Source organism: Nansenia antarctica (genome assembly GCF_963989245.1).
Source record: "Nansenia antarctica genome assembly, chromosome: 1".
Taxonomy (NCBI): domain Eukaryota; kingdom Metazoa; phylum Chordata; class Actinopteri; order Argentiniformes; family Microstomatidae; genus Nansenia; species Nansenia antarctica.
The window spans coordinates 103,851,049-103,866,048 of NC_137674.1; the positions used below are offsets into that span (position 1 = coordinate 103,851,049).

The window sequence follows — 15,000 nt, forward strand, 5'->3', positions numbered from 1 at the left end:
AACTGAAAAACACCTCTGTGGGACGGACCCCTCTGATATCTCTCTCACACACACACAGACCATACACACACACACACACACACACACACACACACACACACACACACACTCACACGCAACCCCCGCCCCCCCTGCTCACTCAGCCTCTCTGTGCCTGTATGTAGACACACGCACACAGCAGGGGAGGCTGGTGGAGGTAGAACATCGGAGGACGGGGCTCATTGTAATGCATGGAATGGACACACACACACACACACACACACACCATGTCCATTCCATGCATTCACAATGAGCCCCGTCCTCCGATGTTCTACCTCCACCAGCCTCCCCTGGTACACAGCTGTCATCAACCCCCCCCCCCCGACCTCTGACCCCTCTGAGCATGGCCAGTCAGGACCGCCACAAGTCCCTGTTTCTTACAGGAAGACAAAATGGGATTGGAGGCCAGGCGGGTTTTTATTTTATTTTACAAATATCATTGGCATCAGGGTTCTGATGGCTGGTCAGGGCCTCTAATGCTGCTGCTGCCTAGGGGGCTCCTCAGGAGAGACCATACACACACACACACACACACACACACACACTCTCTCTCTCTCTCTCTCAAACTCAAACATGCACGCACCCTCACATACCGATACACACATGCACACACAGACTGAGACACACGCACATTACCCAGCATTCTGTACGCCTGACCACTCTCTCTCTCTCTCTCTCTCTCTCTCTCTCTCTCTCTCTCTCTCTCTCTCTCTCTCTCTCTCTCTCTCTCTCTCTCCCCCTGAGTTGGGTTGGAATACATTATGCCCCTACCCCCAGTCGTGTGTGTGTGTGTGTGTGTGTGTGTGTGTGTGTGCGTGTGTGTGTGTGTGTGTGTGTGTGTGTTTTAGAGTATGAGAGTGTGCGAGTTTCTCAACGTTTGTGTGTGTGTGTGTGTGTGCGCGTGTCAGCTTGTTCATGTTTGTGTGAGTTGGAGTGTGTGTGTGTCTGGTTGTGTAGTATGCAGTTGTTTGCGTGGTTGTGTAGATGTGTGTGTGTTGTTTGTGTGGTTGTGTAGATGTGTGTGTTGTTTGTGTGGCTGGTTTGGGGAAGCCCTAGAGCGAGATGAGACAGGAAGCGAAGGCTGTAGCCCGCGGCGATGACCCTGGTGACCCCTGGGGGGCTAGAGTTGTCCCCCCCTCACCCCCTCCGCCCCCCCTGGTCTGATTAGCCCCCAGCCAGCACAGCTTAACCCCCTCCCCCCTGGGCTGCACGGGTGACTGGACATCAGAGCCTGTTCTAGCACTCTCTCACACACACACACACACACACACACACACACACATACTTGTTTATGCTACATTGTGGGACAATATGACTAGGACCTCCCGTGTGGGGACACCCCTTTCTAGACACCGTACAGCACTGAGAAAAATCAGGCATGATCAGAAAAAATTCAGGAACCAGAATCTCACTTCAAATTAGCAATATTCAATACTTTTTTCAAGACATGACTTCTACCACCCATGTGGGGAGTCTCAGGTTGCTATCTTTCTGGGGACACCATAACACACTTTCAGATATTACAATCTTTCTGGGGACACCATAACACACTTTCAGATATTACTATCTTTCCGGGGACACCATAACACACTTTCAGATGTTACCATCTTTCTGGGGACACCATAACACACTTTCAGATGTTACTATCTTTCTGGGGACACCATAACACACTTTCAGATGTTACCATCTTTCTGGGGACACCATAACACACTTTCAGATGTTACCATCTTTCTGGGGAACACCTTAACACACTTTCAGATGTTACCATCTTTCTGGGGAACACCTTAACACACTTTGGTTGAATCCCAAATGGAGCCCTTATCCAAGCCCTGAACCCTTGAAGACTTTGGGTGCGTTTGTTTAATCTCCCGGGAGCGCACTCGGGTTGACATAGTGAGTTATTGTCACTATGTTATTGTTGTTATTGTTGTTATTGTCACTATAATTGTATAGTTATTGTTAACTCGGGTTACAGCTTAGCATGTAACTCAGTACTCTAGTTAGCACTGATACAGCTTAGCATATAACTCAGTACAGTAGTTAGCACTGATACAGCTTAGCATGTAACTCAGTACTCTAGTTAGCACTGATACAGCTTAGCATGTAACTCAATACTCTAGTTAGCACTGATACAGCTTAGCATGTAACTCAGTACTCTAGTTAGCACTGATACAGCTTAGCATGTAACTCAGTACTCTAGTTAGCACTGATACAGCTTAGCATGTAACTCAGTACTCTAGTTAGCACTGATACAGCTTAGCATGTAACTCAGTACTCTAGTTAGCACTGATACAGCTTAGCATGCAACTCAGTACTCTAGTTAGCACTGATACAGCTTAGCATGTAACTCAGTACTCTAGTTAGCACTGATACAGCTTAGCATGTAACTCAATACTCTCTAGCCCAATGTATCACCAAACAGCGCTCAATTTAGTCACTCACTATTCGCCTCCCCCTCCCCCACACAGCACCTTCCACAGCTAGCAGCACACTCAGGCCTCAGCCGTTCATTTAACATTGCCGACCTCCTGAACTTTAAGGTTAAAATAAATACATACAATATCCTTTGTAAAAGTCAAACCCTGAAAAGTCATCAAACTGTGATGGAGCATATTAAGCCAGTAGCTTTTGGAAAATGGATGCATTTTGTGCATTCCTGGGCCTGCTGGTTAACTGAGAACCAATCACTATTCGCCTCCCCCTCCCCCACACAGCACCTTCCACAGACAGCAACACACAGGCCTCTGCTGTTCATTTAACATTGCCGACCTCCTGAACTTTAGGCTCACTTTTGGGACACTTCCTATGTAGCCAGGGGAACAGAAAAAGACACACACCATCAGTGGGATGCCAGCTTTCAGACAAAATTGTTTTCAAGTCTCTAGTCCATTGTATGGCCAAACAGGGTTTAACTTATTGGGGATAGGCCTCCATTGACATTACATTGCCGACCTCCTGAACTTTAGGCTCACTTTTGGGACACTTCCTATGTAGCCAGGTGAACAGAAAAAGACACACGCCATCAATGGGATGCCAGCTTTCAGCCAAAAGTGATTTCAAGTCTCTAGCCCAATGTATCACCAAACAGCGCTCAATTTAGTTGTGCACTATGCAGACAGAGCACTGATTTGCACCCCTCCCCCACACAGTTAAGTTTCTGTTCTGCTGAAATCTGCCTCGCTCTGTTCAATTAACCTTCCTTCATGACCGGCTCACGGTGGGACCCGTGCCGTGCTGGCGCACTCATGTCCATAATCGAGAATTTCTCTTAGCTTCTCTCCCACCATGTCAGCCATGCAGAGAGCGATTTTTTTACTAAAATAAAATAACCAGAATGTTTATGATATGCTTTTTGTTAACTTTAGCACTGTGAGACTTGCAGTTGGAGTTCATATAATTGTAATCTCACCATATATGACAATACTCTTAAAAGTCTCTAGCCCAATGTATCACCAAACAGCACTCAATTTAGTCACTCACTACCCCTCCCCACTCAGCCGTTTAACATTGGCGACCTCCTGAACTTTAGGCTCACTTTTGGGACACTTCCTATGTAGCCAGGGGAACAGAAACAGACACACACCATCAGTGGGATGCCAGCTTTCAGCCAAAAGTGATTTCAAGTCTCTAGCCCAATGTATCACCAAACAGCACTCAATTATATGCTCAATATATTTTAACAGTGAAAAAACAGGAAATACGGATTTAAAAAAATAAATAAATAATCACAATAGTATGTTATTAGAATGATATAAACTTAAAATAAAATCAGTCTACTGTTAATAAAACTACTGCTGCAGATTTCTGTTGGTCTGTTTCTCAGACTGAATTGGTTCCATACTGCTTGGCCCTCTGAAAGGTCACAGCCAGGTCAGCTGCAGGTTGGGGCGGGGGAGGGGAGACATCAATTAACCACCTGCACCTCCAAACTTTCCCCAAAGCTACTGCTGCATTCAATGCACACGGGAATAACTGGTTTTCTGGAACAAGATGAATAATTATTATTCATAAATGTAGAACTGCTTAATCCCTTTATGTTTTGTCATTATTTAAAGATAAAACAACAGTTTTAAATGTTTTTATAATTTAAACCATTATATGGCTTGCATGATTGAGAATGTTGTCATTTTTAATACACAGTTTTGGTACACTACATTAACGCATTTACAGAACTCTCCTTAAAATTACAAATATAGTACTTATTACTAATACACTCAGGCCTCAGCCGTTCATTTAACATTGCCGACCTCCTGAACTTTAGGGACACTTCCTATGTAGCCAGGGGAACAGAAAAAGACACACGCCATCAGTGGGATGCCAGCTTTCAGCCAAACGTGATTTCAAGTCTCTAGCCCAATGTATCACCAAACAGCGCTCAATTTAGTCACTCACTATTCGCCTCCCCCTCCCCCACACAGCACCTTCCACAGCTAGCAGCACACTCAGGCCTCAGCCGTTCATTTAACATTGCCGACCTCCTGAACTTTAGTCTCTAGCCCAATGTATCACCAAACAGCGCTCAATTATATGCTCAATATATTTTAACAGTGAAAAAACAGGAAATACAGATTTAAAAAAAAAGAAAATCACAATAGTATGTTATTAGAATGATATAAACTTAAAATAAAATCAGTCTACTGTTAATAAAACTACTGCTGCAGATTTTCTGTTGGTCTGTTTCTCAGACTGAATTGGTGCCATACTGCTTGGCCCTCTGAAAGGTCACAGCCAGGTCAGCTGCAGGTTGGGGCGGGGGAGGGGAGACATCACCAGAATACCTCTGTGTCATTGGCTGCTATAGGCATAAAAGGAGAGAAACTCATGGTGTGGCCCCCATCTTCCCCTGACCTCAACCCTATTGAGAACCTTTGGAGCATCCTCAAGCAAAAATATATATGAGGGTGGGAGGCAGTTCACATCAAAACAGCAGCTCTGGGAGGCTATTCTGGCATCCTGCAAAGAAATTCAAGCAGAAACTGTCCAAAAACTCACAAGTTCAATGGATGCAAGAATTGTGAAGGTGATATCAAAGAAGGGGTCCTATGTTAACATGTAACTTGACCTGTTACAGTTTTTCTCAGTCGCTTTGGTGCATTTCTCACATCACTATTAACATTTGCACAACAGTTAGTGCATTTCTCAGAACAATTAGTACAAACTGCAAAACCTAGGTGTTAACCTGCAAAAGCGTGTCACTTGCTCAAAATGGATAGTTCATTCCTCAAAAGCAAGTATTCATGTCAATGAAAGTGTCAGTGTCATCAAAATGAAAAGTCCTGACACCATTGTTTATGAACAAGATAGTCAAATGGCTTTGTCATGTTTTCATTATGACAGTTCACTCTAAGTGTTTTCCAATGCAAAAAAGTCAGATCTTGGTGACACTACCTGAAAATGCTCAAGACAGTACTATACACTATTTGCACAGCCATTTGAAATCTACAGTGGGTTACACATTACTGTATTTAGTGAGGTAAATGAGTACAAGACGCTGAATAGTTATGTTTCACATTTTTACTGCATATGCTCTTTGCAATTCTAATTTGTTCACAGCATTGTGCAAAAGAAAAATACAAACTTGTTTACCACAAACATAAGAAACACCCTTTGGGTAGAGCTGTGCACAACTGTAAACAATATTGCAGTACATATTGGAACTGAATTGGAACATCCAACATACTGTAAATCATTCATTGACATCCAGACGTTCCTGTCTGTCTGGCCACATATTTTCATCGACATCACAGCGAATATCATCCCTGGTAATGCAGCGAGGAAAGTATCTCCCTGAGTGGCGAATCCACCCTCTGCTAGCAAGGCCATTTGGGTATGTGGATGCCGGTCATATACCTTCCACCTCCAGGCAGAGAAAAACTCCTCTATTGGATTCAGGAATGGCGAGTAGGGAGGGAGATATTCCACCAGCATCCTTTCATGTGCTGCAAACCACTGTCTGACCAGATCTGAGTGGTGAAAACGCACATTATCCCATACAACAACATACTTGTTCAGATGGTCTCCATTTAGACCCCTCTCATTCTCAGGGATTATGTCCCTGTAAAGAGTGTCTAAAAAAGTCAGCAGATGTTGTGTTGTGTGGACCAAGACAGGGTATATGGGTGAGGACGCCGTTTTCTGAGACGGCTGCACACATTGTAATATTCCCTCCTCGTTGGCCTGGGACATCAATGGTTGCTCTCTGTCCAATGTGATTTCTGCCACGCCTTCTACCTTTTGCCAGATTAACGCCTCATCAACGTATATGAATGTGTGCAGCGGTTCCCTGGCCTCCAGCTCCAGTACACACTTTATCCCAGAATAGAGAGAGAGAGAAAAAAACTCATTTTGGACAACATATTGTACAGTATGAATTGTCATGTAAGTGTACTGCATGGCACTACACAAAGTAACCAGTTTACAGCACTGGACATTAGAGTATGCATAGAACACATAAATGTTTTACCTGTACATACTGGTGACGGATCTCCTTCACTCTGTCGCTGTTCCGTTCAAATGGCACATTGTACAATTGTTTCATGCGCATTTCATTTCTCCTGAGCAGTCAATTGTAGCGATTGAAACGGATTCAATATTCCCAAAGATATTGTCATCCTCTATAACAGCGCTTTGTATCTCTCTCAACCTTATGGCATTGTTTGCAATCACCATTGCACACATGGCTTCCTCTTGTTGTGGAGTAAAAAGGGGCCCTTTTCCACCTCTGCAAGGTTGTCTTGCCTTGTCTTGTCTATGTGGTGCAGAGTAAAATTACAGTAATGTACAGTAAACATGAGATATACGGCTTTAACCCATATTACTGTAGTGAACAATAACAGAGAGAAATTGTTCAATTTGGGAGACATTTTCAGGAAAAATGATAAAGAAATGTATACAATTTGCTTGACAGATTTTGACAACTTGTTCAACATTTTTGGATGTAATGACTCAAGCAATGAAATGAGGACTTAGTTTTATAGGGAATGACTATTAAGCATCCAAAAGTATAGTTCATTTTGACTGACATGACATAAGCAAATGATAATGTTATAAAACAGCAGAGAATTGTATGACAGCAATTGATGCATGTCCAAAAGCATTTGCAATTTGTTTGAAGGAATGAGAAACTGCTACTATGATGTGCACAAATGACTAAATGTTGTGGAGGTTGAACTAACAGTTATGAGAATTTCAATTCTGATCAGAGAAATGCACCAAAGCAATTGAGAAAAACTGTAAGATGTTTTTGTTTGAAATAGCTTTTGATTTCAGTAAATATGACCTCCTAATATGACCTCCTAACCCTAAATTCATCACAATTGTTTGTTCTTTACAACCTATAAAATGTTTTGAAACTCTGTTGTGCATAATAATTTGGAACAGTGCATTTTGAGTTTTTTATTAAAAAAAAAAATACTGTTATCATTGGGAGGTTTGTTCAATAACATTTGAATTATACTCTAACGGTTGATGACTTTTTTGTCATTTGCATCGACTATTTAGGAAAATCTGATAAAAATATAATTTGCATAATAATTTGGAACGAGGTGTATATTTAACCTTTTCGAGAGGGAACTGTGCTCAGTATAGTTTTAACAATAAAGGTCCCATATTATCTTATATCTTAATTCACTTCCTGGTAATTGCTATGTTGCAAATACCCTGCGTTATTAAAATATGGAGAAATATGAATTAGGAAATTATGGAAATACTGTAATAGGTACAGATTTTAAAAGCATGCCCCCATCAGAATCAGAATCAGAAAAGTGTATTGCCAAGTACGTTCACACATACAAGGAATTTGCTTTGTAAAACATGGAAAGGTAATAAAAACAAGTGCCATAACCTGTGCCCCACCCAAAAACCAGCCGCCACTGCTATTTACACCATGGAATTATAGTCACACACTTTCTAGTCACAATAATAAGACCAATGTTAACCAGCGTTCTCTGTCAGAACACTCAGCCAGTATATTTGCTAGCGTTTCACCCTGCAAAAACTCTCGCGTCGCGCGCACACACTCGTCTCGCGCGCACACTCGCGCACAATCTTGTATTATTCTCCAACGGCACAACGCGAAACGAAGTGTGCTCCGTCCCCACTAATTAGATCTTCAGCCAAACCTGCACACCTGTCTCCACCCCCAATCATGTGCTTGATGCAAAGTGCACGTGACAGACAGGCAGCTCATATGATTGGCTGCAGGAGTGTTAAATGTGTGTTAAAATTTCTGCCATTTCCGTGAAAAAAATAGTAAAAAATGGCGATTTCGCCACCAGGGGCGCACTCTAAACACTGATTAAGCACTCTTTTCAGACTTATGTAGCAGTGTGGGTCAAAATTTAAAACATAGAAATATTTGCACTAGACATATCAGCAACACTTTTTCTACCAAATTCAATGAAAATCGGTGTGGGGACCCGTTTTGGGTCCCCACACCGATTTCGAGTCCCCACACCGTGGTTGTGCTGTCAGACCTCAGTCCCCACATAGTAGTATATACAGGCACACACACACACACACACACACACATGCTCATACACACTCACACTCACTCACACACATGCATGCATTCAAACAAACACACACACACACACTCATACTCACTCACACACATGCATGCATTCAAACACACACATACATTTCACACACACACACACACACACACACACACACACACACGTGTGTGTTTACCAAAGGTACTAGTGATGTGTGTGTAGTCATGGTAGTATTAGGAGTATTGGCCTGTGAGTGATAGCTGGAGGATAAAACCCTCTTTGTGTGTGTGTGTGTGTGTGTGTATGCACACTGCCCTCCTGTCCAGGCGTGGTACGAGCAGGCAGCCGTGTCAGAGCAGCCGACGGCCCCAAAGCCCCGGACCCCCAAGACCACTAGGACCCCCCCCTCCACCCCCACCTCCGACCATGGGCCGGACTACCAGCTCCGCCTTCTCACCCTGTGCAAGAAGGGCAAGGCTAAAGGTACGCACCCCGGGGGAGGGGGGGGGTGTGTGTGTGTGTGTGTCACTCACCGTCACCATGGAGACCCCCTCTGGGGTTTAGAGTTGCTCTACAGTTGGTTTATGTCCTGATGATGATGATGATGATGATGATGATCTTTGATCTTCCTCCTCCACCTCACCTCATATTCTCTCGCTCTATCTATTCCCCCCCTCTTTCTCTCTCTCTCTCTCTCTCTCTCTCTCTCTCTCTCTCTCTCTCTCTCTCTCTCTCTCAGAGGCCTATGGAATCCTGAAGGATGTTGATAGGAGGGGTGTGGCCCTTGGCCCCGCCCCTTACGACAGCCTGATCAGAGCCCTATTGGCCGACGGCAACATGGAGGACGCCATGGTGGTCAAAGAGATGTGAGTCTGTCTGCCTGTCTGTCTGTCTGTCTGTCTGTCTGCCTGTCTGTCTGTCTGTCTGTCTCTCTGTGTGTGTGTGTGTGTGTGTGACCACGCCGGTTGAGCGATCCAACCCTTAGAGGCCCGCCCCCCTGACCACACCCACCCCCTCGCTCCTCCTTAGAGCCCCGCCCCTCTGACCACACCCACCTCCTCGCTTCACGGCTCAGACCGCCAGATTACCCAGGGGCCCCTTCACCTCACTCCTCACCGACCACTTGAGCGTCCAATCCAGATCGCTCTCCTCCAGGGTCTCGGCTGTCTGTAGTCTGAGATTACGGAGTGATTGTGATCTTGACCCCCCCCCCGATCCTCCTGGACATAAACATCAGTCTGGTAATCCCCCCCCCTCCCCTTCACACCCCCTCCTTCGAGCACTGAGCCCTGAGCTTCAGCTGAACGTGATGCCAGCGTGATTTGTCTGATTAGTAATCTAATAATCATAATCATAATAATCATAATAATCCAGATTAGTAATGTGTTGCGTGGGAGTGTTGTGAACGCTGTGGAACCAGTAGGGATTTATCTCCACTCTGGGCTTTCTAACCAGCCCAATTTATGACCTCATTTCTCTTCTCTCCCCCCTCCTCTCCTCCTCTCCTCCCATCTCTCAGCCCAGTAACACACCCCTAGGCCAGGTCAGGAAGGTAAACCAGGGCAGGGCCAACCCCTGGAAGAGGAGAGAGGGAGGATAGAGGGAGGGAGGGAGGGATAGAGGGAGGGAGGGAGTAGTTTTAATCATGGAGGAGAAAGATGATGAAGTGGTATTACAGTATTAGTTCCTCTAGTATAGTACCTTGTCTAGTGTGTGTGTGTGTGTGTGTATAGTGTGTGTATAGTGTGTGTATGGTGTGTGTGTGTGTGTGTGTGTGTGTGTGTGTGTGTAGGGGCAGGGGTTGCGTTGAGGCTGTGAGGGAGAGAGAGAGAGAGCAGGGCGACAGTGGGGATTTTCTCCCTGGGATTGATGAGAATAACGACTGACCCCTCCGTTGCCGTGGCAATCTGCCCACGGGAGGTGTCCAGAGGGGGGGGGGCTGGCCAGCAGTTGGTCAGGCCAGCGATAAGGAGGCAGCGGCTGATGCTCATTTGAGCGTCTGGCCAGATTAATCTGTTCAGAGACGGGAATAGAAAAAAAGAAAGAGAGTTTGATTGAGGTTTTAGTGGCTGAGAAATGAGAAAGAGGAGGTCTGAAAGGGCAGGGGATAGAGGGAGGGAGGGAGGGAGGGGGGGGGTGAGGTCCTCGGGTCTCGGAGCTGCAGCAGCTGGTCTTGTCCCTGCCCAGTCCCAGATGAGGGACACACACACACACACACACACACACACACACACACACATCTCAGTGGGCAAGGGGGTGAGGTGAGACCAGATTGTAGATTCTAGAACATGCATGGATGGACCAGCGTATCAATCCCACTCATTTTCACTCTCTTAGCTTTAGTATCTGATTCTCTCACTCTCTCTCCTTTCACCTGTCTCTCTCCTCTCGTCTATCTCTCTCTCTCTCCTCTCGCCTGTCTCCCTCTCCTCTCGCCTGTCTGTCTCTTTCTCCCTCCTCTCCCCTGTCTCTCTCCTCTCGCCTGTCTCTCTCTCCTCTTCTCTGTCTGTCTCTCTCTCTCTCTCTTGCCTGTCTCTCTCCTCTCGTCTGTCTCTCTCTCTGTCCCCATGTCTCCATAGACTGGATGGTCCTTCAGTGCTGTTTGAAACTCTGCTCTATATCACTCTGTAGTCATATAATGTGACTCTCTCTCTCTCTCTCTCTCTCTCTCTCTCTCTCTCTCTCTCTCTCTCTCTCTCTCTCTCTCTCTCTCTCTCAGTGCATCCTCTCGCCACCCAGGCTTCCATCTGAGTGACATCGCCAGCAGCCTACTTGTCATCACAGAGGCCAAGAGAGGCCTGGTCACAAGTAGGTACACACACACACACCCACACCCACACACACACACACACACCCACACCCACACACACACACACACACACACACACACACACACACCCACACACACACACGCACACACACAGTCTAACCTCTCCCTCCCTCCTCTAGACAGCCTGTCCTCTCTCAAGACTATGATTCTGGCAGACCAGGTGCCCTCTCGGATGGCCATCACCCGATTGGTCCAGGCCCTGGGTAGCCAAGGCAACGTGCAGGGCATCAAGGAAGTGGAGGAGCTGATGAAGGGTTTGAACACGCCCCTCAACCTGTCCAGCATGGTCTTCGTCAACAACACGGCCCTGGCACACGTCAAGAAGTACGACTTAACGCGCACACACACACACACACACACACACACACACACACACACACTCTCTAGTCCGGTCCAGATTTTCAATCACTCCTGGTCCTGAGAGTACACACTACTAGGGAATACACACTACTAGGGAGTACACACTACTAGGGAGTACACACTACTAGGGAATTAGGGAAGACATTCAAATGTATTCAAATGTAGGGAATTCAGTGAGGCTACTACCATGGGACGTGGAGTGGGGGAGGTTGGGACGTGGAGTGGGGGAGGTTGTTATGATCACTGGTCATTAACGCTGAGCTCATGTTGTTGAAGAACTCCCAGAGGAGTCATTTCAGGGTTTTTAAAGTGGGACAAGGGTGTGTGTGAGTATAATAATCAATGGCCAATGACCCCTGGTCCTAGCATAGATTTTTTTTCTTATGATGACTGATGTATAGATGATTCACTTACTTAGACAAATGTACTTGTCGTAAGTCGCTTTGGATAAAGGCGTCTGCTAAATGTCTAAAATGTAAAAGAAAAGCATAATGTAAAACTACTGAATACACACACTACTGAGGATACACACTACTGAGGATACACACTACTGAGCATACACACTACTGAGCATACACACCATGGCCTTCACACTGACATGATCACATAGAGACGTTTGTTTCCGACGTTGCCTCTACCAAACCGGCCAGCGCTCCAAATCACAGTTAATCTGAACAACTCGACCTGGCAACCCAGCCAGCTAATAACACTTAAACCTCCCTCCCTCCTTCCCCTCCCACCCTCTCCTCCTCCATCCATCCCTCGCCCCCCCCCCCCCCTCCTCCTCCTCCGCCACCAGCCCGTATGAATATTTAAAGGTCTGTAGTCGTGGTGATCGCTGTGACTGTTGAGTCTGAATTATTTACCGGCCGGGCCTCTAAATGTGGCGCCTCCCTTCCGGAGCCTTCCGCCTGGCCTCTTAGCCAGTCAGCTCGGCTCAGACGCCATCGCCGCGCACGTGTCACTGCTGCTTAGAGACCCACCGCGGGGGTCAGAGTTCATCGTGACAGGCCCGGGCAAGGAGGGGAGGGGAGGGGAGGGGAGGCGAGTCCAATCGGGCATGAGCACGAGCGGCCGTCCTGTTTCCTCTGCCCTCTCGGTTCCCCTCCGCGTCTGTCTGGAAGGACGTTGGGACGACAGGCGCTCGCGCTAGCGTTAGCGTTAGTGTTGTAGCCTGGGCCGCTAATGCAGCGGATGCAGACGCAGCGTATCCAGAGACATTGAAGAGACAGACTCGTAGGACGAGAAAAAATACCACCTCGCAAAACAGGCTGAATGCTCTTCAAATGCACAGCCGCGTTAAGTGGCGTAGCACGCGAAGACACCGTGCCGTATCAAGGTCGCTGGTTCAATTCCGACATATCCTGCCATGTCATCCCTCCTCTCTCTCGTCCATCCTTCCAGTCAATCTCTACCGTCTCTATCCCAAGAAAGCAGAAATGCCCTAAAAACATCTATATATATATAATAAAATAAAAATGATAATCTAAAAGGGTTTGGTGAGGGGATATTGTGAGGTGAGCTGTCTGCCCTCTTGGATTAGGAGCATACGTCACCTCCATGTAGATCTAGACAGTATTGTGTACGTCTCTGTGTGCTTTTGTCTTTCTTGTTTCACTGGGTTTTCGAGAAAGGATCTGAACATTCTCTCTTTCCCCCAACCCCTCCCTACTCCCTCCCCCCCTCCCCAGCGGTGACCTGGAGGCTGCCGTGGAGGGTCTGGAGGTGGTGTACACCCAGCAGGACAGCGAGGGGACGCGCCAGGCCTCCAGCATGTCCTTCGTCTTCAGGAAGCTCCTGGAGGACGAGAACGACGCAGCGCTGGACAAACGTAAGACGCCGTGACCCCTGACCTCCCCTGTGTACCCCTCCCTCCCTGACCTCAGCTGTTCACCTGTGTACCCCTCCCTGACCTTGCTGCGGTTGTGTGTGTGTGTGTGTGTATGTGTGTGTGTGTGTGTGTGTGTGCGTGCGTGTGTGTGTCTGACTGTCTCTTCTGGTCTCTACAGTGAGTGCCATGGCGGAGAAGATGGCCAATCAGTTTGCGGTGTACCGCCCGGCGTCTGACCTGTTCCTCCAGCTGCTGGAGATGGACAAAGTACAGGACGCCAAGTTCATGCTGGCTGTAAGTATTACAGCCCTGTGTGTGTGTGTGTGTGTGTACGCTTGTTTGAGCATGTGTGTGTGCCTGAGTGCACCTGCGTGTGTGAGCGTGTGTCTGCGTGTGAGCGCGACTGTGCCTGTGAACATATGAGAGTGTGAGTTTTTACATAATGTCCACACTCTGAGAGACCCCCCCCCCCCCCCCCCTCCTCCTCCCCCCCGGTGTAGCAGCTCTCTATCACTCTGAAACACACATCAGTCATACATCAGTCATACATCAGTCATGCTCCACAGGTCAGAGGCTGTGATACGGCGACTCGGACGTGTGTTTTCCTCGGCTCTGAGTCACTCTCAGACGGAGGTGAAAAGGTCGACGGAGCCGTCTGGCTTCTACCCCCCTCCCCCTCCTCCTTCCTCCCCCTTCCCCCCCTCGACTTCCCGTCTAATTCCACCGCCTGCTCAATGATTAACAGCGTAGGGCCTAGCCGACGCAGGCATGAAAATGAGCGTGGGTATTCCTGCTCGCAACTCATCAAGTATTTAACGGCGAATTACACAAATCCGTGTCTCGTGCGATGATGATTATGATTATGATGATGATGATGATGATCTTATGCATCTGGTTTTTAAGATGAGCCGCCATTTGAGGCGTGTTTGGTATGGGGAGTTGTTTAAGTGGAATCCTTTGGGGGCGACCCTAACCTTACCCTCACCCTAAACCCTTCACCCTAACCCTAAACCTTAAATTACCCTAATGTTAACCATAACCGTTTTTTTTTTAAATTGTATTTATTTTTTGGGGGGGGGGGTCCGTCCCAAGCATCCCACCTAGCATCTAGTGTCTGCCTGGTACGCTTGCGGCCTCTCTGGGGGGGTCATGGGGAGGTCTCAGCAGAACGGCCCTGCTCTGGAACAACTGGAACTCTCCTAACAGGGCTGAAAGACAGAAAGAGGGGGGCGATGAAAGAAAGAGGGGGATGAATTCAGTCATTAAGAAGTGAGATGGAACAGTGTGTGTGTGTGTGTGTGTGTGTGTGAGAGAGAGATGGGGGGAGGCAGAGGGATGGATGTCCCCTGACCATCTCTAGCTTTTAGGCCGGCAAGTGGAAGTACTCTGGGGTGGGGGGGGGGAGGAAGCAGAGATATGGTGTGTGTGTGTGGGGGGGGGGGGGT

General features: G+C 47.2%; 1 protein-coding gene across 1 annotated transcript in view; it reads left to right on the forward strand.

Annotated features, from left to right (window-relative positions):
- The window catches only part of lrpprc (leucine-rich pentatricopeptide repeat containing), a 70,738-nt gene that overhangs the window by 48,024 nt on the left and 7,714 nt on the right, over positions 1 to 15,000 (forward strand). The window contains exons 29-34 of the mRNA XM_080534696.1: positions 8,861 to 9,017; positions 9,274 to 9,400; positions 11,254 to 11,342; positions 11,484 to 11,688; positions 13,416 to 13,555; positions 13,734 to 13,849. Coding sequence (XP_080390822.1) covers positions 8,861 to 9,017; positions 9,274 to 9,400; positions 11,254 to 11,342; positions 11,484 to 11,688; positions 13,416 to 13,555; positions 13,734 to 13,849 — 834 coding nt within the window. The remainder of the gene's footprint in view (positions 1 to 8,860; positions 9,018 to 9,273; positions 9,401 to 11,253; positions 11,343 to 11,483; positions 11,689 to 13,415; positions 13,556 to 13,733; positions 13,850 to 15,000) is intronic.